This window comes from Misgurnus anguillicaudatus, chromosome 25 (assembly GCF_027580225.2).
Source record: "Misgurnus anguillicaudatus chromosome 25, ASM2758022v2, whole genome shotgun sequence".
NCBI lineage: Eukaryota > Metazoa > Chordata > Actinopteri > Cypriniformes > Cobitidae > Misgurnus > Misgurnus anguillicaudatus.
Genome location: NC_073361.2, coordinates 255,591 through 280,014, shown reverse-complemented (window position 1 = coordinate 280,014; position 24,424 = coordinate 255,591). Strand labels below are relative to the sequence as shown.

At 36.1% G+C, this 24,424-nt stretch overlaps 1 protein-coding gene across 4 annotated transcripts in view; it reads left to right on the top strand.

The window, feature by feature from the left end:
* cdh19 (cadherin 19, type 2) overlaps window positions 1-24,424 on the top strand; it is a 177,317-nt gene that overhangs the window by 60,298 nt on the left and 92,595 nt on the right. For all 4 annotated transcript variants that reach the window (XM_055182378.2, XM_055182377.2, XM_055182376.2 and 1 more), the window contains exon 6: window positions 17,576-17,763. In XM_055182378.2, the coding sequence (XP_055038353.2) occupies window positions 17,576-17,763 (188 nt within the window). The remainder of the gene's footprint in view (window positions 1-17,575; window positions 17,764-24,424) is intronic.

Genomic DNA, 24,424 nt, shown 5'->3' with positions numbered 1-24,424 from the left:
ATACTAGTGCCTATTAAACAAATATTAGTACTTATTCGTAAGATACTAGTACCTTTTAAATAGATACTAGTTCTTATTTATTAGATACTAGTATTTATTAATTAGTTACTAGTACTTATTCAATAAATACTAGTACTTATTCATTAGACACTAGTACTTTTTTTAATAGAAACTAGTAAGATAATTTATTTTACTAGTAAGATTTTAAATTTTACTCTACAGTGGCCATTTTGACTAGTCATTACATATGACATGTACAAAAACAATTGTGACTAGTAAGATTAAAAATGTTACTAGTACCTATTGTAAAAGACACTAGTGTCTAATATATAAGTACTAGTACTTAATGAATAACTACTAGTGTCTATAAATAGGTACTAGTATCTATTGATTAAGCACCAGTGTTAAATAATACTTACTAGTATCTAATGATTAGTTACTAGTAATATTTAAAAAGATACTTGTCACTGTTGGAATAGATATTATCAGAAATGATTGGTTGATATAAAAACAGAATAACTACTACTTATTTATTTGGAGATATCTTCAACCTCAAAAGGAACTAGTAAGAAGCTGTTTGGAGATATCTTGATTCAAACAGATCATTACATAAACATGAGTACCCCTCAACCATCCAATCAGAGTTTACATGGTAATACAATGTATTATACTATTTAAAGTGATATTGATGGTTTAGTAACTGGCTTTGTAAATGTGAGCATATCTGGCTAATCGGTTAGCATAAAGACGCAAATAAAGACTTTGTTTAATATTTATTGCCTTGGGTGAACAATATTATGTAAAAAAATGTCTTCATCATGGTAGAGAGTTTAATTAATCTCATGTTATGACATTTAGATTGATTATTGGCAGTTCAGAAGAACAGGTAGATAAACCTACTGTAGGGTCACACAACAGTTTACAGTCACAGCTCTAATATAGTATGTATGAATATTGTAAGGCAGCAGTAACTTCGACTCGCCGCAGTAACACCCTCCCTCTCCCATTATGAGAGTGAGAAGGGGAGCGGACTTTTCAGGCAAGTCGAAGTCCTCCCAAAAGTGCTATTACGCCATAAAATATAGTTACTCTTTTAAATCCGCTTAGAAAAGCGCTATGTTTTATTTTGTACCACCAAACTTGCTCGTATGACTACTCGTCTTAAATAGGAAAAACGTTGATGTGTTTGGTCACTTCTAACTTTATCTCTAAATGGTACCATTGAATGAATGGGGCTAAGCTAAATGCTATCGAAGCATCGCAGCGCGCTCCAGCGCTTACGTGCACACACACAGATGATAGAGGGATGATTCAACAGTTCTTAGTTAAGGTAATAACATATTTTAATATTGAAAATGAGTAGACTATTCCTTTAATACCAGGTATATACCAGCTAATATATGTAATTTTAGCATGCCAAAGTAAATTGTAATAATATAAAATATATTTTTCCAACAACAAAATTGTGGCCAGCGAACATGATGAGTGGCTAGTAACTTTGGAAAACCAAAGTGCCCTGTTTACATGCAAAAAAAATTGTCAATACAAATGAATTTAATGATTTAGGTTAAGACAGTACAGTTTACATGTACCTTAAACATTGCAATCTAATTAAAATGTTTTTACATTATATATAATACGATCTAAATGATGTCAGCTCAATCCCACAACCAGTGTTGCCAGATTCGCTTATCAAACCAGCCCAATGAACATTAAAAACTATCCAAAAAGCTTCCCAATCACTATTCATGGCCCAAATTCCAATAACTTATAAATTTAATCCTTTCATCTTTAACATAAACAAAAAAATAAACTTGCTGAAATGGTTTAAAAGTACCCTAAATCTGAAGTCTGCGAAAAGGAAGAGGACTTGGCAATGCAGCGCACAGCATCTCTCGCTGAGTTCACGCTTTATCTCCTGATAAATGTACAAAGTCAAAGTTGAGTTGGTGAAAGTTGTTCTTACGAAGTTTTCATATAAAGGCAATGAAAGCTCACTTTTTTTAAAAGGCAAAAATTGTATAATTTCATTTCTTTATGTAATCTTATGTAAGACAGGAACCCTGCAGAATGTACAGCATGTGACTCCATGACCTTAATAATGCGTGTTGTCATTGCCTTACATGTTTCTGTGATAAGAATCATGTGATACGTAAATAAAAGATAAATATAAGACATGAACTTCAGCACAATTCTTCTGCGCATAATATGCACAAGGTATTTTTGCATCCGGTTGAGAAAATACTACAGAGTTATGTATGTGTGCTCAATGTACACAGACTGCAGGAAATAATGTGACTATAAATTGTAAAACATAACCTACCAAACTGGTTAGTGAATTGACATTGTAAGAGATGGACATGATTTTCATGATTTTATTCACTGTAACCCCGTTGCAGACGCCACTCATCCCTGTTTTAGAAAACTTATTGGATCTAGACAAATCACAAGAATGACCTATTTTGGATCCAAAACAGCGGATTTTGCTGAAATGTGACACAATTCAAATTATTTACCAATACATAGCTGCATATTTCTCACTTGCTTAGTGGCATAGCTTATCCTTGTGTAGCAGTCAACAAACTGTGAAAGGTTCCTACCTATATTCTGTTAATTACCCAAAAGTGACCCCTACTGGACACTTCTACATGACAATGTTTAAAGCTTACATAATGTTGCTTCATTATTATTCAACATATTATTTGCATACTTAAATCAAAAAGTACTAGTATCTATAAAGTTCAGGATATCTTTGATCAAAAAAGTTGATAGTAACTAAAGAATAAGTACTAGTTTTATATTTTTCTTAACTAGTAAAGTATAATTTAATCATAGTCACTATTGGAATAAGTACTAGTATCTAATGATTAAGAACTAGTATCTAATGAATAGATACTAGTATCTATTGAATAAGTGCTAGTATCTAATGAATAAGCACTAGTATCTAAAAATAAGCACTAGTATCTAATCGAATAGATACTAGTATCTAAAAAATAAGAACTAGTACCTAAAAAATAGATACTATTAAATGTAAATGAAAAAATATTAAAACGGCTTGCCATACACACTTCAAACTCTTTCTTTTTTAATCTCTGCGTCTAGGGAATTGGATTGCTCTGCTGATTTTGGACATACAGATATGACTTATACATCATTTCAAGTGTCTAGTTTTTTTGTGTCCACTTTCAATAAAAAAGAATGTTGTGCGTTTCGCAAAATTAAGAAAATATACATGATGCGCGTTCTGTTCTCCCACACTCAGTGAAGTCCTTTCAGAAAGGCGCCAGAAAGTTAACTGTAACTTAACGAATACTTGTCATACAAACAAAACATAAATGTCTACTAATGCTTGGAATGTCTACTTTTAAATTATGTAAGAGAAATCGAAAACAAATATTCTCATTTGGTGTTAACTGTATGATAAGAAGGAGAGGTGCAGTCTTTCTCCTGTTACTTCATTATATGAAATGAGCTGAGATCGCCACACCCCGCACTTTTGACAGGTAAAAGAGCTGAGATGATCCATATGCATAGCTTCTGCCCACAGTCCATGTACACTCAATCCCTGATCCAGTTCTGCATTCAGTGCTGTGATGAGATATTTTTTTTGAGTGCAGCAAACATGATATCTAAATTCTTATTTACATGAGTTTGTGTGTCTCCACATTGAAAGTTCTCTCCAGAACATCTAAAACCTTTTATTTGCATCTATCTCTCCACAGCAAGTTCATTATACGCACACCTAGCCAGGGATTCCTTTGTGCTTCTTTCAAACACGTGACAAAGTAATGGCGTCTGTAAACAAACACAAAGTATTGATAAGTTGACCACGCTCATCCCTTACTAAATTTACTATGATTTACTATAGTCACAGTAACCACAAATTTACCATTGTCCTTACAGATACCAGTTTTTCTATTAACACTCCTGGGTCGACTGCGGCGTTGGCGTCAGAAAGTTAACTGTAACTTAACGAATACTTGTCATACAAACAAAACATAAATGTCTACATAATGCTTGGAATGTCTCCTTTTAAATGATGTAAGTGAGATCGAAAACATATATTGTCATTCGGTGTAAACTGTATGAGAAGGAGGAGAGGGACCGTCTCTCTCCTGTTACCTGTTTATCTGTAATGAGATGAGATCGCCACACCCCCGCGCCATTGAAGTGAACGAGCAGAAACATCCATATGCATAACTAGTGCCTCCTGCAGACAATGGATACGCATAGAGTGGCCATTCGTGCCAGTTCCGCCGGACACGTCCCGAACATGTTTCCGGGTTCGTTCTCCGGAAGTCGCGTTGGTCGACCGCATACGTCATCAAGGTTTAATATTTCGGGTTTAATTTCAGAAAAGCAACCGTTACATTTCAAGGTAAGAATGAAACTACAATGATTGTATGTCTTAAAATAAATAAATCTTAATTTTCTAATGTATTTTAACTGAAATGTGAGAACCTCGATGGCGTATGCGGAACTGGCACGAATGGCCACCCTAGTTTCTACTATAATGATTACAAAAACACAAATAAGAGTCCAGGGCTGCGTTCTCCGAAACTACCTTAACGCTACGTCATTCTTAAGTTGTACCTTATCGCTAATACGTGTTTTCCGAAACGTTCTTAGTTACGTATCACTTCTATAAGTCATACGTTCGTAAGGTTGGTCTGGAGTGCTCTTAGCTATACCTTATCCCACATGACTCCACTAGGGGCCATCACTTTCATAAAAGCTTACATTGCAGTCTATATAACTAAATATTTGTAAAAAAAACACTCTGTGTTTAATTAGGCAAATATTTTTATATTTAAAGAATAAAACATTCACATAATTAGACATCATTACATTGATGGTTGTTAGATTTTTAATTATGTTTTCCAAAGGGACATCAACTGCGAACTATTAAATGCTACAGGATTAAGAAACTATTTAAAAAATATATTTTGGGTGATGGAGCTGGTGAAACTGGCAGCTATACAGTGAATCCTACGATTTCATTTGTGCATTTCATATCAATTAAATCTTAGTCTACCAACAAGTATTTTAGCTGCATAAATAAATCGGGTAAAATAAAAAATAAAAAACTAATTAGGATTGTTAATGTTATTTCGACTTTGCATCAAAGTTTTTTAATGTTTTATAACTTTGAGGCAACTGCATGCCATTCTTTATAAACATTCAAAACAAACTGCGCACTTGCTTATAGTCTCCTAAGGTCAACACAATTTCCACATTAAAACTAATCAAAGCTAAAATCTAAAGTAATCATAATATATATTTATTAATTTTATAATATATATATATTTTATATGTTATATGCGAGGTAGACAGACAGGGTCCAGAAATGCGTCCATTAAGCTTTATCGCGCATTGTAACCACGCTTGCGCATCCAGTGTCCAAGCACAATAAACGCGTGAACTAATGAACAACAGCAGTTTGTTTTTATATATTTTAAGTGTGTAATGCACAGCCAAGTACCTCCACGACCCACCTTATTCCCCTGTGCAATGCACTTATTGGGAACCGCTAATATAAATGATCCTTTCAAATGAAGGCATAGCGGATGAATTGGAGCAGTTTAAACATGATACGTTTGGAAAGTTGCGGGTTTTGCACGGGTTTGATATAAAATATAGAAGGTTGAATTTAGTTGTTTGCAATTTGAAATATTTTTAACAGATATTCCTAATACATTTAACTTGAACTATTTCTAAAATGTTTATTTAATAAAGAACACCGTTATCTCATAACGCAGCGAAACCTATTACATAAAGTGAATAATTGATTGTCGATCAATCGATACTAACCTATTCAGAACCTCCACCATGGACAGCACCCGCTAAGGTCGAACTTAAGAAGGTTTACCTTAAGCAACATCCTAAGGTATAGTTCGGAGAACACATGTAGGAAAGGTATACCTGTAGTTAAAGCTCCACTGTGTAGGATCTACTCCCATCAAGCGGTTAAAGTCTATATGACAACCAATTGAATATTACTTTCTAGCCCCCCCCATTCGGAACGCGTTTTAACTCGTACGGTGGCCCGGCCGTGTCATGCTAAGGTTAACATGGCTTCCAGTGGCTACAAAGCAAAAGCAATGAAAAAAATGAACAATTTGCAATGTCATTTGCATGTGATCCATCAAAGCACACAGATCTATGTTTAACATGGAAAAAGTCTGATTGTCATGATATGTCCGCTTAAAATCACATACAAAAAGCAACCATAAACGTAGCTTAGACACTTCTTTTTTCATCGACGCGAGGAAAATTATCACAGGGGCTGTTAAACTTGGTATTAACATGTGTTTTCGTCGATCAGATCACAAGTGGACGAGAGAGACACATTACGTTTACAGTTGGTGTTTAAATCCGTCTCTTTTTGTCCATTTTCGACCGCTTCTCTTCAGATTACTGAGGAGATGGTTTGTGGACGAGTCCCTCTCCTGTCATTTAATCATGAGCTGGAGTAATGACAGGTTTAAATGGACACGAACTAATATGTCAGAGTCCAATGCTTATGTTTTAAGTAAACGTTACATGTCCGTGTATATGTAACAGCTTTAATCTCTGATATTGGTGAAATAAGATTGCTCAACTTTCACACGCTTGTAAAATGAAACGAAAGACGCGCAGATCAGATGCTTTTATCAATGAAAGGCTAAAAATAGCGCTGTACACCGTGTGTTTGTGTTAGAGGTCAGAAAAGATGAAAAACATTTATCTCAGTACCTCAGAATACATAAAATGGGCGGAGAGACGGCGTGTGGCTGTTCCAAGACATTAAACCACATGCATGTTTACACTAACAAGTGTTACGCATACCCATGCTATAGTTAGCCAAGGAACTATAAAACTTCAAGTTTACAACATAAACTGTATATAGATGTAAACGAATATGCTGAATTACCTGTGGTGAAGATAACTTAGCAACTTCATTGTCCAATGAGCCCCATCTTGGAAAACTAACTCCAATATTGACTTTGGTCTTGATGTTTTTCCTGTCGCGTTGTCGTTTAAAATCCCTGTTTCGCTTCCTTGGCGACTTGTTTTAATGTCCTCGAGAATATGTCTTCAACAGGCTTTCAAAGCATTAGATCGCAGGTTTATCACGGCGTGCAGCCGAAGGATTCAGTCTAACGCAGGTCGGGCTGCATACGTCATCAAGCCTTGTTTATTTAAATTAACTGAGCATTACATTCGCAAGTCATAAGCATATTACATCAATTTACAATTAACTAAGAATAAGTGTCAGCTTTATAATAGTTAATATTCTGAAATAAGACTACACATGCAACCTCCGTAGGCTTCAGCTCGCGGCCAGCTTGAGTGTACTCTGAAAGCGCGAAAGGCGGAGCTTGAATTTCAGGAATGTCCCTCGTCGGCGAATGTATTTCAAAGATGGAGGCACAACATGGATTCAGCCAGAGAGCGACTCGATCGTATGTATTTTAAATAGCAGATTCTACACTTACATGAATACTTTGATTAGTGGGGTGGAAGTAATTACACATGAATGAGCACATACTTTTGAAAGAAAACATGGGTTTTTGCTAAGAATTAACTAAAAATAGTACACACTGGTGCTTTAAGGTGTACCTTTTGAGTCTTCGTATCGCGCTAAGAGAGAACGTTATCGGAGAACGCACCCCAGACAATAATAGGCATTTCTTCTTATGAGCTGTTTACTGCACAAACACTAACCCTGTGTTCATTTTACGATGGCCAAACAGTACCTTCACCAAGATTACTATGGTTTTTAAAGGTATACATGTGAAATTTATATATATTATATATAGTGTGTGTGTGTGTTTACATTCTATTGAAAATTTTGTTATAAATTCCCAAGTAAACCTTATCATGGTTTTACCACAGAGAAAGTTACATTCCTGTTGAACATCCCCACAAGGCCCATTATGTGGCTCATTATTCAACTCTTTTGTTCCTCAGCTGTCAATCACTGATTATTCAGGAGCTTTCCCGCCTCCACGCATATAGCCTTTCCCAAGCAAAAGTGTCTTAGAAATTGTAAATCAATATATTGTTTTATGTAAATGAGCAGGCTAAATGATTTTCACATCATTTTATAGAAAAAATCTAGACTACAAGATCCTCTTTTGAAAAGTCTTGGGAAAACATGTTTAGTATGGGTTTTGTGGACTTGTATCAGTCCCTTAAAAATTTAGCTTTTTCAAAAACCCTGCATAAACATTTTTCTCTCAAAAATACAAACATGTACATACATGTTGATCATATAATATAGTAGCCCAGTTTTTGCTGCATGCAGTGTTATGACATGTATGTTACTATCCACAAGCAAATGTCTTGAGATTTGAATATGTGAAATTTAGAATTTAAATGAATGTGTATCAATTTGTACAACTGTACAAATATAAATGTTTTATTTTGTATTTAAATATCATAATTTGCGCATGCAAAAAGGAAGATGTGCATTTGTAGGTCAGGTGACGCGCGTGTGTTAATCCTGTTCTGTTCATTTGTATATTGAGACTTTCATTTAGCCATTTAAAGCATTTTATGAGCCAAATACAAACAACTATCAATGAATGAACGAAACAAATGTCTTTCACTTTGTGTCCGCGAATTTTAATATTTATGTGAATGTGCATCGATTTATACAAACAGGGACATATTTGTGAATTCAGTTGGCATATTTGGTTTCATTATTTCACAAGTTGTGCACGCAAAAAAGAGGATGTCCATTTGTGGATCTGGCGACCCGCGTGCATTCAGCCTGTTCTGTTTATACGAGTTTTGAGACTTAAGTTGCGTGGTTTGCATTGAAAGATCCACGAGCACAGCTGTGCTAAGAAAACCACTAGGTGGCAGTCTTATGGAGTTTCACACATGGTGTTGAATTCTGTTCCCTATGTTTCCCTTTAGTCTAGTGTTTTTATAGCGTTACGTTTATTATCTCTATATATATATATATATATATATATATATATATATATATATATATATATATATATATATATATATATAATATATATATATATATATAAAGTTAAGTTTTAATGGCTTGGCTACTGAGATGTGTATGTGTGCATGTATGTAATGTATCTTTATTGTTCTTTAATGGTAAGTCAATTATTTTACAGTATAATTCACTTCAAGGCTATAATGTTAAAAGAAATACCATAATAGGAAACTGGGAAAAGTTTGTAATATTTAATAAACTGTATTATAGGATACATTAAATTATTGTTTTTTAGTATAAACCATTCAAATCTTTAGTCTTTATAAATATATAAAACCATACCTTGATAAAAACGCTACAATAAAGGGAAGGGAACAGACTTTGACAGAACACCTGAAATCAGTTGCTCTGCTTAGGACTTACTGATTAATGCTGGTACCGCCAACCTGGATGGTTCAGTTAATAGGGTTGTTGCGGTAACTACAATCTTGCAGTTACAACAACAGCGCTTTTTACATTAAATTCATAAAGCTATGACCTTCTTGTTTTTTACATCATACATGTATAATGAAGGCCAAATAAATTGGCAAGAGTTAAGAGAGTAATTTGCTTTTCGTAAATTTCAATTCAAAATGTAATATTCATATTTCGTTAAATCTCAGGCTACAGTGAATGTGTGAAAAATTGAAACTGAGATGATATGATAGCATCGTCTGCAGATGCAGTGTTAAAAATAAAAATTACTTTAACTGATCAACACAAATATAAAGTGCCATAATATAATTGATTGTTTACCAGCATTAAAGGGGACAGAGAATGATTGTCTTTGTTGAATAATGGTAGTCTACCCACATTCACAAACATACAAAAAGTGCTAAACATACTAAACATCTCAGTCTCATAGAAATTCCTCTTTTAGAAATGTCAGCCAGAAAACAGCCCAATCTGAAAAACTGATGCTTATGACATCACAGGCATCTAACTGCCCTTCCACTTTAAAGGCTCTCTAAGCGAATAATGTGCGACGTCACTTCCTGTTGATGTTTGAACTGTTTTCAAACAAACAGAGCGTAGCTAACGCCTCCCCCTCCCTCACCCGTCCGTGCTTTCATGAACATGCCCAACCCCCACCCCCAAATCCTTCTTGTCGTTTATTGTCTGGAACACTTTGTTATGTTTTGTTGTGCTAGGTTTGGCCACTATGTTGATATTGCCGTTTGTCGAACCTGAGCTGTCTACAGAGATCGCATTTTTTTTACAGTTTGATCAGCGGACAGACAGCAAGCAGATAGTGAGGAGATATTTGCTGTATGTAACAAAAAATGTTTTATCGTCTAAAATGTGTGAATTTGCTTAGAGCGCCTTTAAAATAATTGGCTACATTTTTTAAATGGCAGCAAAGTCAGCTAATCAGTAATGAGATTGCAAGTTAAGCCAGTAAGGGGAGCCAAAAAGGTGCAAAGCCACTTGTTTAAATTCCCCCTTCTAATAGAGCTTTTTGAGAGAGGTTTTTAGGAAGCTTCTAAGGCATTATAGACCCAAAAAAAATTTTGGTCTACATGTCACATCACAGAACAAGGATAAATACTCCGTTCAATCATTCTATGTCACCTTTAAAACATTTATAGTTTTTCTCTTTGTGTAGGTCTATCAGCAGCGTCTGCCCCATGGATGAAGGAGGTGCAGCCAATGCTGTTGGCTTTATTCTTTATTTTGAACTGACTGAACACTTGACTCTTACCTGGGAACTTTGATATTCAAGTTTTTTATCAATACTATCTGGGTGAAACATTCTAAACATTTTGATCATCTGTCGACTAAACAGTTTCAGCACGTCTTTTGCGTTATTGCAGAGAGTCCGCTTTGACGTCTTTTTCTTCACTCCCCAAGAGCTAAACGTTTTTGTTTTTTACTTTTTTACTTGCATATATTTCAACATATATTCGACCAAGGAACACACGGGATATAATGTAAGTTGTTATAGATAGAATTTAAGCTTGTTCTGAAATTATGACAAAATCTAAATGACTTAACATGATCTCTCCATCTTAATTTAGCCAAAATACTGATTCATTCGTTTTCATACTTTATAGATACACATTAATTTATCTAATCAACCCATTATTATCAAATGCGTATGAATAGCAAGCAGTGTGATTATCCCCTCCCCGCCTACCGGGGTGATGAAACTTATAGTAGAGTAGTGTCACTCCACGGCTGAATGTCAAAGTGGTGCCCTCAGCATTACGTAGGATTTATAGAAAATTGGAAGCATTTCTGGGGGTGACCTGCTAAAGTGAGATGGCCTCCATCCGTCCCCGGAAGGTAGTGCTATACTCTCTAGAAATCTGACCAATAGTCTTACTTGTGATATTGTCTGACTATCCAGGGCCCAGGTCAGGAAACAGACAGATCGGCTTACCCGTCCGTCTGTTAGCGGCCTTGACATGTCAAGGACACATATATCCCAGCATATAGAGTCTGTTTTACCAGAGTATTTAACTGAGTATCAACACATTTTGACTGTGTCTGTTCCTCGAACAAACAAATACAGAGCACCGTTTACCTCGTCTCTTACAAATCTTATTAACATAAAATTAGAACACAATACATTAACAGATGAAACTCAAATGTTAAAATTTGGCCTTCTTTACATTAGATTACTTACCAATAAAGAACCTATTATCAATTAAATAATTACAGACCAAAACTAAGATGTGCTCGCTTAACAGAAACCTGGCTTAAAGCAGACGATTACATTAGTTTAAAGGAATCCACCCCACAAGACTATTGTTATAAACACGAACCACGATCAAAGGGGAGAGGGGGTGGTGTAGCTACAATATACAACAAAATATTTTAAGTAAACCATAAATCTGAACAAAAATTTAATTCATTTGAAATAATGTTGTTAAATATGGAAATAACTGATCGCAACAACAAACAGCTCTCTTTCGTCTTAGCAACTATTTACAGACCTCCAGGCCACCACACAGATTTTCTTAAAGAAATTACAGATTTCCTGTCTGAGCTTGTAGTCACTGTAGATAAAGCTCTTATCGTTGGTGACTTTAATATCCAGGTTGATAACCCAAAAGATGCATTAGAACTAGCGTTGATGGATGTTCTAAATTCTCTCGGTATCACAGTTTTTCTCAGTTGCATAAAAACATTTATTGAAACTATTCCTCATATTCTCAAAACAGTACACACAATTGCATAACATCTCACCCAATATTCCAAACATCATATTTTCAGGTCAAAATGAAGCTCTACACTCAAAACCATTCACTCTTACTGAATAACCAAACTTTTCCCTCAGACAACACACACAAGCTTTCAAAAACACACTGGTGCAATAAATTAAAAATAATGTATCCAAAACTGGTAAGTTGCTTGGGGTTCTCCCCTTCAAAAACCTTTTCACATGACCAAAAAAAGACACAATCAATGTATGCATTAGCACATTTTTATTCATTCATGTGCTACACAGCACAACTGTAATTTTTTATTATTATTTCTCCTCAACATCCCGTTGTTGTTCTGGGTCAGGCCAGAGAATCTCATCCACATCACAGACTATATTGGTCCTAGCCAAACAGCGAGGGCAAAATCCTCTTGCATGATTCACCCCTGGCATTCATCTACTGATATGTCGATCTGTATGCAAGGCAATTTTATGCATTTCTTTATTCCAGTAGCATAGTCCAACAGTTTATGCACACTAAAGTTACTGTACAGAGCAGTTTAACTGTAAGTACATCTATCTGTTTTCCTCCCTGAAGGCTTTAAAGATGGAGGCAACAGTGAAGCGATTCAAATTAGGCTTTACTTGTTGCTCAGCCTCCCTCATAATCAATTCAATTTTATTTATATAGCGCTTTTCACAATTGTTAATTGTTGCAAAGCAACTTTACATGAGTAAATGTAGGGGAGAACACATATTATCTATTGATTTTCTAAGAAGTAGAATATTGCGGCTAAGGATAAACCGTACAAGCGAGCGTAGTAATAATGTAATGCAGGGGTCTTCAACGTTTTTTGGGTTGGGGACCCCTTAGATGAGAGAGGCATGGAGCAGGGACCCCCTGATACTAAATGTGTAAAACTGATATTTAAGTAATCAGTAAGGTACGAGAGGCTGCCTTTTCGTATTAGGCACAACTCAAAGTGGAGTAAAGTACAACTATTGACCAATCAGAATCAAGGACTGGAACTGTTTTATAAATAGAAACAAACCATACTGTCACACAGCTATACTATATTAAGACAGTACATTGGCACTATTATGCTGTTGTTGTACATGCATATTTTTTTGTTAAAGTAGATTTAGTTTTTATATTAATATAATAATAATAATAATAATAATAATAATATGAATATAATAATAATAATATAATATTATTTTAAGGTATTTGCAGTGTAATAGATTTTAATTTTACTGTGAATTTACCTGAACCTGGGCTTTCAGTTTATAAAGATGACTGATCAGGGTGAATGGCACAAAGACTCTCTATTCTGGTGGGGATAGAGGTTGTGCTACTTTATAATTCAGAGGTTTGTTGCCTTTCTCGTGTATCGTCATTGTTACGAGTTTGAGTAACGCAGGTTTATTTTCTGCATAGCTTCATATCAGACTCAGGAGAAAGCACGCATTTAGTCCATGAATCTTGCACAAAGCACCATCACGGTGCGCGTTTCATACATTTTTAAATGCGAGCGATAGTTTTGTCAAAGTTTATAATGCAGACGCGGTGTGGTGTCATTTGCCTGTTGAGTTTGTCACGGAGTGACTTCGATGGCGCCAGCATTATGCAAATATCTCAATGCCAAGTTCATTGGCGTTTTAGTAGTTTACGAAGCAGATTGGTCTCTCTAAGGGAGTTCCTAATTTGTCGGTCACACAGACGTTACCCCTTGCTAAATTTTACTCAAGTAAAAGTACTACAGTCAGATGTCTACTTAAGTAAAAGTACAAAAGTACTTGTTTTTAAAAGTACTTGAGTATCAAGAGTACAAGAGTACATTTTCTAAATGTTGCATTACAACTGCCACAGTGCACGTTTAACCATATGAGATGATTGATAGCTGTACAGCAAAAGATAGAGCTCTGAGGTCAAATCTGAAGCAAATCAGGAAGAGGAGACACAAATCGCTCTGTTCACTGTTTGAGCTCTTCAGATCGCATAATTCAGTGGAAAATTAACTCATTCACCACCATTGACGAGTTATCTCGTCAATTATGAGTTAATATTTAACTAACAAATGTGCCTTTCTGGACGAATTTCAAAGTGAAATTGTAATACCGCTTTTATCCACTATCAAAAACGGAAGTTAAAATGATTTGATGAATTATTTTAACTGCCTTTATGTTTGATAGTCATTCTGAGTCTGATCTCTAACATAAATTCCTTTACAAAAACGCATTTTTTTCAGCTTTTTGCTCAAAATTTTGTATTTTTGAAGAGAAATATCCATATTTCAGTGGTTAAATTAAGTGAAAAAAGTAAATATATAATGAAACGTTTTTTCCCCATTTTGTTTGTTTGTTTGTTTATTGTTTGTTTGAAAGCAGAGGGTGTGTTCTTTAATTTGATATAATTTGTATGTTTATATATTTATAGAAGATAATTTTTCCTGCAAGGAATTTTGTGAACATTTTGTTAAAATCACAAAAATGCAGGTGGGCAACTTTTCTCAAAAAGGCTGGCGGTGAATGAGTTAATAGAAATGTTATTCTGTATGACTAAATATTTTACTAACATGTGATAATTAATCATTATTTCCCCAAATATGCTCACCATTGTACTAATAGCCCTGGCGGATTCTGTATATTTTATATATTTGAACTCAAATAAACCGGAGAAGAAGAGAATCAATGTTTTACGGATGATGATTTCTATTCAAAATAACGAGCATTACAGATTCATTATTTTGGACTCCTGGCATAAATTAGGAAATGAATGTTACTGCAAACTCGAAGCTTGAGTCTTAAACCTGTCTTGTGATGCTGAGTTTGTCCAGATCAAGTAAGAGTGTGATGTTTTGACGAGTAATTCATTTTGAACAACAATAATCCGGGCTCACCAGTGATTCCTGCTGCTGAAGTTTTGTTTTGGTAAACACAGCAAACACTTGAAAAGAAAACTATCATTAACTTGTTCAGAAAATTTAAATAGTCTGGCGAGGTGGGGCCACGGGTTGACACATTCCCAGAATGGACCTGCTGCTTCTTCATCCATTGTTTCGTGAGTGGTTTCGTCTCTTATCTAAATCTGACCATGGTGACTTTGGCGGAAAGCTGAAGGTGATTGCTGATAGGCTGTCCCAATCAGTTGCGCCTGCACAATCCAACCACATTTAAGAGAGGGAAACAACAAATTGAGGGTTTCTGAGATTTTTCTTTTGTCCTTTTTTTTAGAAGAAGTAACGGGTACTCACGGTTATGGATAGAAATGTAGTGGAGTAAAGAGTAAAATATTTGCCTCTCAAATGTACTTGAGTAAAGTCATGAGTACTCCCCAAAAAATGATACTCGAGTAAAGTAAAGATCCCTCAAAATTGTACTTCAGTACTGTACTCAAGTAAATGTACTCCGTTACTGTTCGGCTCTGGTTATTAATATATAAACAGGCCTGTGCTGCCCCCTAATAGGACTTCTATTTTGAAATGACTTTTTGATGAGTTATACTGCCATCTGCTGGTTGTTCAGCCATTTTGTTCAGTTCTATCAGAGAGCAGTGCAGAGCACATGGTTTCATGTATGGTGCATCAAGAGTTTTCTTTACACTTTTCCTGAGATGCTATTCGTCTGTGAGTAATTTAAAGTTCTTTTGTTTACATTAAGAACACCTCTGCAAACCAGAGCATGGAAGTTAATCTAAAACTAGTTATTTTAGAAGGGTAATGTCTAATTGAACTGCTTGTAAAACACATAATTGTGTTCAGTTTATATTTATACAGTATGTGTATCTGTTTGTTTTGTATTTACAGTTTTACAAAGTAAATAAGAGAAAAATGGAAAAGACTGAGACTCCTTTAATTATATCAAGAAAAGTTATGCCTTGAGACATTATTGGAGATCCCAATTCACATGTTAACTTGCTTTCTAGCTTTGTAGACCAACGCATTGTGAGGACAGTAAAAGGCCGGTGCATATATATATAAAAAGGTAAAAAGAAAATTATGAAATATTTAATAAATTGTATTGTATAATAAATGAAAGTATTACTTTTTAATATAAAGTGAATTATACTGTAAAATAATTGACCTACCATTAAAGAACAATACATTACATACATGCACACATACACATCTCAGTAGCCAAACCATTAAAACTTAGATAGATAGATAGATAGATAGATAGATAGATAGATAGATAGATAGATAGATAGATAGATAGATAGATAGATAGATAATAAACTAAATTGAAACACAGGGAACATAATTCACTGCCAAGTGTGAAACTCCGTAAGACTGCCACCTAGTGGTGACTGTTTTTTTCACAAATATGTATCTGTTTGTACAAATCGATGCACATTCACATAAATATTAAAATTCGCAGACACAAAATGAAAGACATTTGTTTGGTTCATTCATTGATAGTTGTTTGTATTTGCCTCATAAAATTGATAGTTGTTTGTATTTGCCTCATAAAATGCTTTAAACGGCGAAATGAAAGTCTCAATATACAAATGAACAGAACGGGATTAACGTGCGCATGTCACCTGATCCACAAATGCACATCTCCCTTTTTACATGCGCAAATTTAATACAAAATAAAACATTTTATTTGTACATTTGTACAAATTGATACACATTCTTTTAAATTCTGATTTTCACATATTCAAATCTCAAGACATCAAGTCTTCATAATAAGCATCTTTGCTGAAAGTACGCCGCAGTTCTAAAGCTGAGGTGACGACAGGAAAAATGCCCTTTGTGTGCTTCTTGGATATAATTACAACAAGTGATGTATCAACGACTCAGAAAGCAAAGTGAACAACTAGAAAAATAACACTTGATGATAATGAAAACTTATTTTGTCATGGACGCACGGACTTTCATCCGACTGTGTGTGGAGTGCCCGTTATGAGGCGGAGTTTACTGTGTCTATTAGTCATTATATTTCATTACGAGATTCAATTGATGATTTTTATCAAAACACCAACTACATTGACTCATTTTACAATCCCACTAGCATGTTATTTAGACAAAATAAAAACTTTTAATTCGCGTGAGGAAGCTGGCATTTTTACGCACACTTTTATGTCATTGGCTATATGTCACTGCTGTAATGGCTTTGCACTATTACTGTTAACGATTATTTGATTGATTGATCGTTAATTTAAATGATCATCGAATATGGGAAATTGCATATTTTGACATCCCTAGTTGTAACTCAAACATGAAATGTCCAATCTGCCCCAAACTTCACATGATTTGATAGGAGTCCTTGCTTGAAAACATCTATATGCCAATATTTATTTATAGTCATATACCCATCAGTTGGCAGCAGGAAATATGGCACATATAAATGACAAAGTCCTCCTATCTTTTCCTGCATATTTTCCTAAAGCATATTTGTATTTTCAGATGTACGCATTTAATAATTTTCTTCTTTATGTCTAGATTTGTACACATTTTCAGTATCAGAGTCAGCTCCAGTGGGCACCACTGTGGGCAGAATAATGGCAGACGACAGGGACATTGGTGTGAATGCAAAGATAAATTACAGCTTAGAGGACCTAGAGGAGAGCAGCACCTTCACAATCCAGACAGACCCAAAAACTCAAGAGGGGATTATTATCCTGGCTCAGGTAAAACAGTATATTTCTGGTAAATGCAATAATTGATAAAAGTGTTTTTTTCTAAATTCTAGGTATTTGCAGCAGTGACCCCTCAGCTCCACCAAATTCTCTCAAGTTTTTTGCTAGCATTTTACCTATATTTTATAATTGAAGAGCACAAATAAAAATGATAACAATTGGTAAGTCTGATAAAAGACAGACAAATTCATCCAAATAAATAAATTGTTTATTTGGAGAAAAACTGTTAAAATGTATTTGTCCCTGAGAACTTTGTCCTGAACAATGTGTTTTCTATTTTTTTGTATATTGTTTTTTTTGTGTATTGTTTACTGATTGTTTGATAGTGTATATCATTTTGATCACTTTGTTAATGATCCGAGAGCAGTGTTTGATTTTGAACACAGGTCAATCTGTTTTGAGAGCAGTGTTTCATTTTGAACAACAGTATATCTGTTTTGAGGCAAAGTGTTTTGCGAGAGGAGCCAGAGGTTTTAAAAATAGTGCTTGAAGATGAGGATTTGTGTTTAATGGTTTTAGAAAATTAAGCAAAGTTTTAAGTACAAAATTACTGTAGTACATGAGAAGAGAGCACACTTTAAGTACATACTTACCATGGTATGCAGTACACATACAGTATTGCAGAACTTGCAATATAAAATTATATAAAATGCATTACGTCTATGGAATGTCCAGGGGCGCAACTATCCAGTGCCAGAGGGGTATGCACGTATGCAGCAACAATTTTGCCCCCCCCCCAACAAAATACATTCACATATTGGATTTTAAAAAGTACAATTATGACACACACACACACACACACACACACACACACTCTGGTTTCCATGCTTAATGGGGACATTCCATAGACGTAATGCATTTTATACTGTACAAACTGTATTCTATTCCCCTTTCCCGCCCCATTCCCTAACCCCAACCATCACAGAAACCCTTCTACTACTTCACATTTTCAAGAAACATAATTTTGTTTGATTTATAAGCTTGTTTCCTCATGGGGACATCAAAATGTCCCCACAAGGTCACAAAAAACAATTGGTCCCCACAATGTGATAATTACCAGGTACACACACACACAACATTAATTAATAAAGTTAGCAAACACTAACCAATCTGTTAACATTAATATTTGCCAGCCTTGAAGTTTGGTAGCAAATCTATGCATGATTCCATGGTAAACCAAAGATATTGCATTAGTTGTTTTCCAAATTATTGCCATTTATTGTACATGGCATGCTACCTTTTTGTTTTCAGCTTAGCAACCTCGGTTTTGCATATTAAGCTAGCCTTAATTTACACCCCCATTTGGTATGCTATTAGTGATGCACCGATATAAAAAAAATTCTCGTCCGAAACGGAAATTTTAGGATTCACTTGGCCTTGAATTTAATGAATCGGAATTCTGAAACACAGAATGGCAGTGCATGGGGTTCTATTTTGCAGTTGCATGTAAAAACAACAGTAGAACTTAATCCAAACTCAAACTGTGAAAACGTAGCCTATTTAGTTAAAAACATGTGCAGTGCTATGCACATTTTAATGTAATACACAATATACACGAGGGGTGGAACGGTACACACAAGTCCCGGTTCGGTTCATACCTCGGTTCACTTTCGGTACAATGGAGGGAAAAGCAAAACAAAAATGAAGAAGGCTTTTTTTAGTACTTAAGATAATCTTAAAAACATAGGTGTCCTTATCAGTGTTATTTTGAGATGTTATGATTATGAACTGAAATGCATTTAACATACTATCTCGTATTTCAAAAATGTATACCACTTTAAGTAATCTTGTACTCATCTTTCATACAAATATGGGTTCAAATGTATTACAAGTGTTACCTAAATACATTTTAAAATTACACTTTGGCCTTATTTCATATTAATGACCTAAAGAACAAAAAATAGACTTGTAGGATGAATTAATAGGTGTGTACGACTTCACGAGGCGCTGCAAGAAACGACAAATGGATGACGTCAGAGTAACGCGAGAGCGATTTGAAATCAGCCTCCTCCGCAAGATTTCTCGCAGTACTCTGACGCTGATGGCGCTGCGTAAAGTTGAGCACTTTAAAAAAGCAGCTGAACTCGACAGAACTGCGCCTCGTCCATTAATTCTATATTAGCAGGACAATTTATCTCCTACTTCTCAGCGTGAGAAATACAAAGTCGTGTGAACTGACTGAAATGCGTGTGTGTCAAGGTGAATGCGTGAGACTTGAGAGCCCTGATTAGATGTATTTCCACTCACATACCTAACAACTGCTGAACAACGCCGACGCACAGTCCTCGTCTTTTCCACCACTCTCTCGCCTGTATTATTGTAACTGACTGGAAAACTGGAGTTTTGCCAAACTTGCGATCTTAAAGAGGCTGGCGGAGCGTCTTAACTCTTGTGGAACACCACTTGCCATCCTCGCTCTGGCTGCTCACTCACTGACTGGACCGGCGTCGACCTGACAAAAAACTGCAGAGTGCCAGAATGTAGACGGGCTCTAATAGAGCGCATACATAGGCGGAGCTCGGCTTCATCGGCACCAATCAGAGCTGCAGAGCTAAAGCGGGGCAACAGATTAGCTGTCCATAAAGAACCCGCGGATCTAACAGTAGTTCCGCATTACATTAATTATTTTGCACGCAATTATTATTTTTTTCATACCGTGTATTCTCCGTTTAAATTCACGCACTGAACCGTGACCCCCGTACCGATTCGGTTCGAAACGAATACATGTACCGTTCCAACCCTAATATACACACACAGAAAATTGGACTGTTGTTTATTTACGCAAACGTGGCAGGTTTCTTTTAAAACGATGCTTAGCTTTTTGGCTGGAAAGGCCCTTCCTCTTCTCATAAAGAACATGATAAGCTGCACTAACAGTATCTTACTGTCTTTGCTGGTGTTTGGAGGATATAAATACCTGCATGCAATCCGTGCAAGTAGTGGTGTGCGCAGTTGCACGTGAGTTGCACACCCAACAGATCAACTAAGCAATATGATGTGAGAGGGCTGACTCATAGCTCACCAAATGACTCAGAATAAAAAACACAGATGTGAGATGCACACCCGACATAGCCCTCTCACATCATATTGCTTAGTTGATGACTCATTCCGCACCAAACGATTCCGAATAAAAAACACAGACGTTACATTATGATGGGTTCCAGTGTCAAGAGAGCGCTTTACTTCGTGCTTTCATCACCTTTTCCCTCTTTCTTTTTCTATTTTTAGCCCCCGAAAGCTTTTTGCTTTATCCATCTTTTGTACCTGCTAGCTCAGCGCTCTTACAGCGCTGACACCCCCTCTGGAGATATTCCATTATTATCCAAAATTCTATTATGGAATCTTATGATGGCGCCTACTGTAGCCTGTTTGTAATCTAAAATGTTATATACAGGTCCTTCTTATATCACATATTGTGATACAGTTCATTATTTTCTGTAATGATAAACAGTAGACTTTCATATATTTTAGATTTATTGCACACAACTGAAGTAGTCTAGGCCTTTTGTTCGTTTAATATTGATAATTCTGGCAAAAAAGTAAAGAGAAACCAAAAAAAAAAAAAACTATTAGCATATTTCATCCAACCAATAAAAGAAAAGTATTTTAATACAAAAAAAGTCAACCTTCAAATAATTATGGTTCAGTTATGCACTCAATACTTGGTCGGGAACCTTTTGCAGAAAAGCCATGCTTCAATGCGGCATGGCAGGGAGGCAATCAGCCTGTGGCACTGCTGAGGTGTTATGGAGGCCCAGGATGCTTCGATAGCGGCCCTAAGCTCATCCAGAGTGTTGGGTCTTGCGTCTCTCAACTTTCTCTTCACAATATTCCACAGATTCTCTATAGGGTTCAGGTCAGGAGAGTTGGCAGGCCAATTGAGCACTGTAATACCATGCTTAGTAAACCATTTACCAGTGGTTTTGGCACTGTGAGCAGGTGCCAGGTCGTGCTGAAAAATGAAATCTTCATCTCCATAAAGCTTTTCAGCAGATGGAAGCATGAAGTGCTCCAAAATCTCCTGATAGCTAGCTGCATTGACCCTGCCCTTGAGAAAACACAGTGGACCAACACCAGCACCTGACATGGCACCCCAGACCATCACTGACTGTGGGTACTTGACACTGGACTTTTTGGCATTTAATTCTCCCCAGTCTTCCTCCAGACTCTGGCACCTTGATTTCCGAATGACATGCAAAATTTGCTTTCATCCGAAAAAAGTACTTTGGACCACTGAGCAACAGTCCAGTGCTGCCTCTCTGTAGCTTAGGTCAGGCGCTTCTGCCACTGTTTCTGGTTCAAAAGTGGCTTGACCTGGGGAATGCGCACCTGTAGCCTATTTCCTGCACATGCCTGTGCTCTGGATGTTTCTACTCCAGACTCAGTCTACTGCTTCCGCAGGTCCCCCAAGGTCTGGAATCGTTCCTTCTCCACAATCTTCCTAAGGGTCCGGTCACCTCTTCTTGATTTGCAGCGTTTTTTGCCACACTTTTTCCTTCCCACAGATGTGCCTTGATACAGCACTCCGGAAACAGCTTATTCGTTCAGAAATTTCTTTCTGTGTCTTACCCTCTTGCTTGAGGGTGTCAATGATGGCCTTGTGGGCAGCATTCAGGTCGGCAGTCTTACCCATGATTGCGGTTTTGAGTAATGAACCAGGCTGGGAGTTTTTAAAAGCCTCAGGAATCTTTTGCAGGTGTTTAGAGTTAGTTGATTCAGATGATTAGGTTAATAGCTCGTTTAGAGAACCTTTTCATGATATGCTAATTTTTTTAGATAATATTTTTGGGTTTTCATGAGCTGTATGCCAAAATCATCAGTATTAAAACAATAAAAGACCTGAAATATTTCAGTTGGTGTGCAATGAATCTAAGGGTGTTTTCACATATACACTGTTTAGGTCGGCCCAAATGACGTGTCGCTCCGAGTACGGTTCGTTTGGGTCAGTGTGAACACAACAGCCGCACTCGGATGCGCACTAAACAGGTGGTCTCGGAGCGGCTGTCGCCGAACTCTGGGGCGACCCACCTGTGGTGTGAACACTGCTGGACCTCGGGCCGAACAAACACAGGAAGTTCTCCACATGTTTAAGCCACTGGGCTTCCGTTGTGACGTGAGCCGGGTGTTATATTGTGGGTTAACAACAAACAAGCCAATCCTGGTCCGTTGCAGAGATTCGCTGTCTCCTTTACGTTTGAGCAGATGATTTTATAAATTGCGTGTCCTCCACACACAAATAGTGACATTACGGGCTTTTTAGCAAACGGCTCCGTGAGAAAGGCTTTAATAGAACAGCTACGCAATTTCGCGTTAAAGAAACGCACAACAGCAGCTACATATAGAAAATACAAAAAAAAAAACGTTTTTATACCATTGCTTTGGCACCCCCTATGGTGCTGTGCCCCTATGTGCCGCACATAGCGCATACCCACTTTTTGCGCCACTGTTAATCCTCACCCAGTCAGGTCTGCATTGTTGCTGAAAAAAATCAACACTTGTATGTGTTATACTGTTCAGTGCCCGTTTCCCCAAAAAGTTCTTATCGCTAAGTAGTTCTTAACCTATTCCTTAACCCCTCTCTTAACTCTATGGCATGATTCCCAAAACGTTTGTACGATAAGTATATCTTCTGTAAGTCACACTTTCGTAAGGTTGGTCTGGACCATTCGTAAGCTCTCTCTTGGCGTTGTTTGAGCGCAAAACGCTATCGCTGCCACTGTGCAGCAGTCTTTTTATAAATCAGCGCAGCGCGGTACAAGTCAAACTATGGTATGTTTACAATGATTTTATGTTATGGACATTTTAAGACTTATGATAAAATATGTTTGCAATGGATACAGGACTAATTATGCAGTTAACTTTATTTAATGTGATCTCATGGAAATTCGTGAGATCAGGCTGCTTTATGTGGTATCAGAACAAATGAATCAAAGACAGTGCCGGTGTTGTGTCGAAGTTTGTTCTCCATCAAAGTCTGTTCCCTCTATATTTATAGGGTTTTCATCTTATTTATAATGTATTTAGAAAGATTAAAGATTTGAATTGGTTATACTAAAAATAAATAATATCATGTATTCTATTATACAATTTATTAAATATTTCATATTTGACAGTTTTATATTAGGGTATGTTGGTTGCTTTTAACATATTATTACATTATACTGTTTGTTTTAAAAAGTTATGTTTGTATACATAATAAAATTATATTATACATATAATATGATTCATACAGTAAAAATAATTGACTTACCATAAAGAACAATAAAGATACATTACATAAATGCACACATATATCTCAGTAGCCATTTAAACTTTTAATGTATATAAAGAATAAACGTATAATGTGATAAAACGCTATAAAAACACTACACTAAAGGGAAACATAGGGGGAACAGACTTCGACACATCACCGGCCGTGTAACCGTTTAGTCCATGCCAATTTTTTTATTCGGAAACACTAAAACTCTTTTGACATTTTGCCTGACGTGGCTAAATTAAAAAAACATTTGCCTCCCAAGACAACTCATTATGGAGCTGCTGGATCTTTTCAGACAATATTCTTAACTCTCTCTCTGTTCAATGAAGATAGGTTGCTTTTTATTTAAAACATTAACCAATGGCAAGCAATACCGCATTAAACTGAAGTAACTGC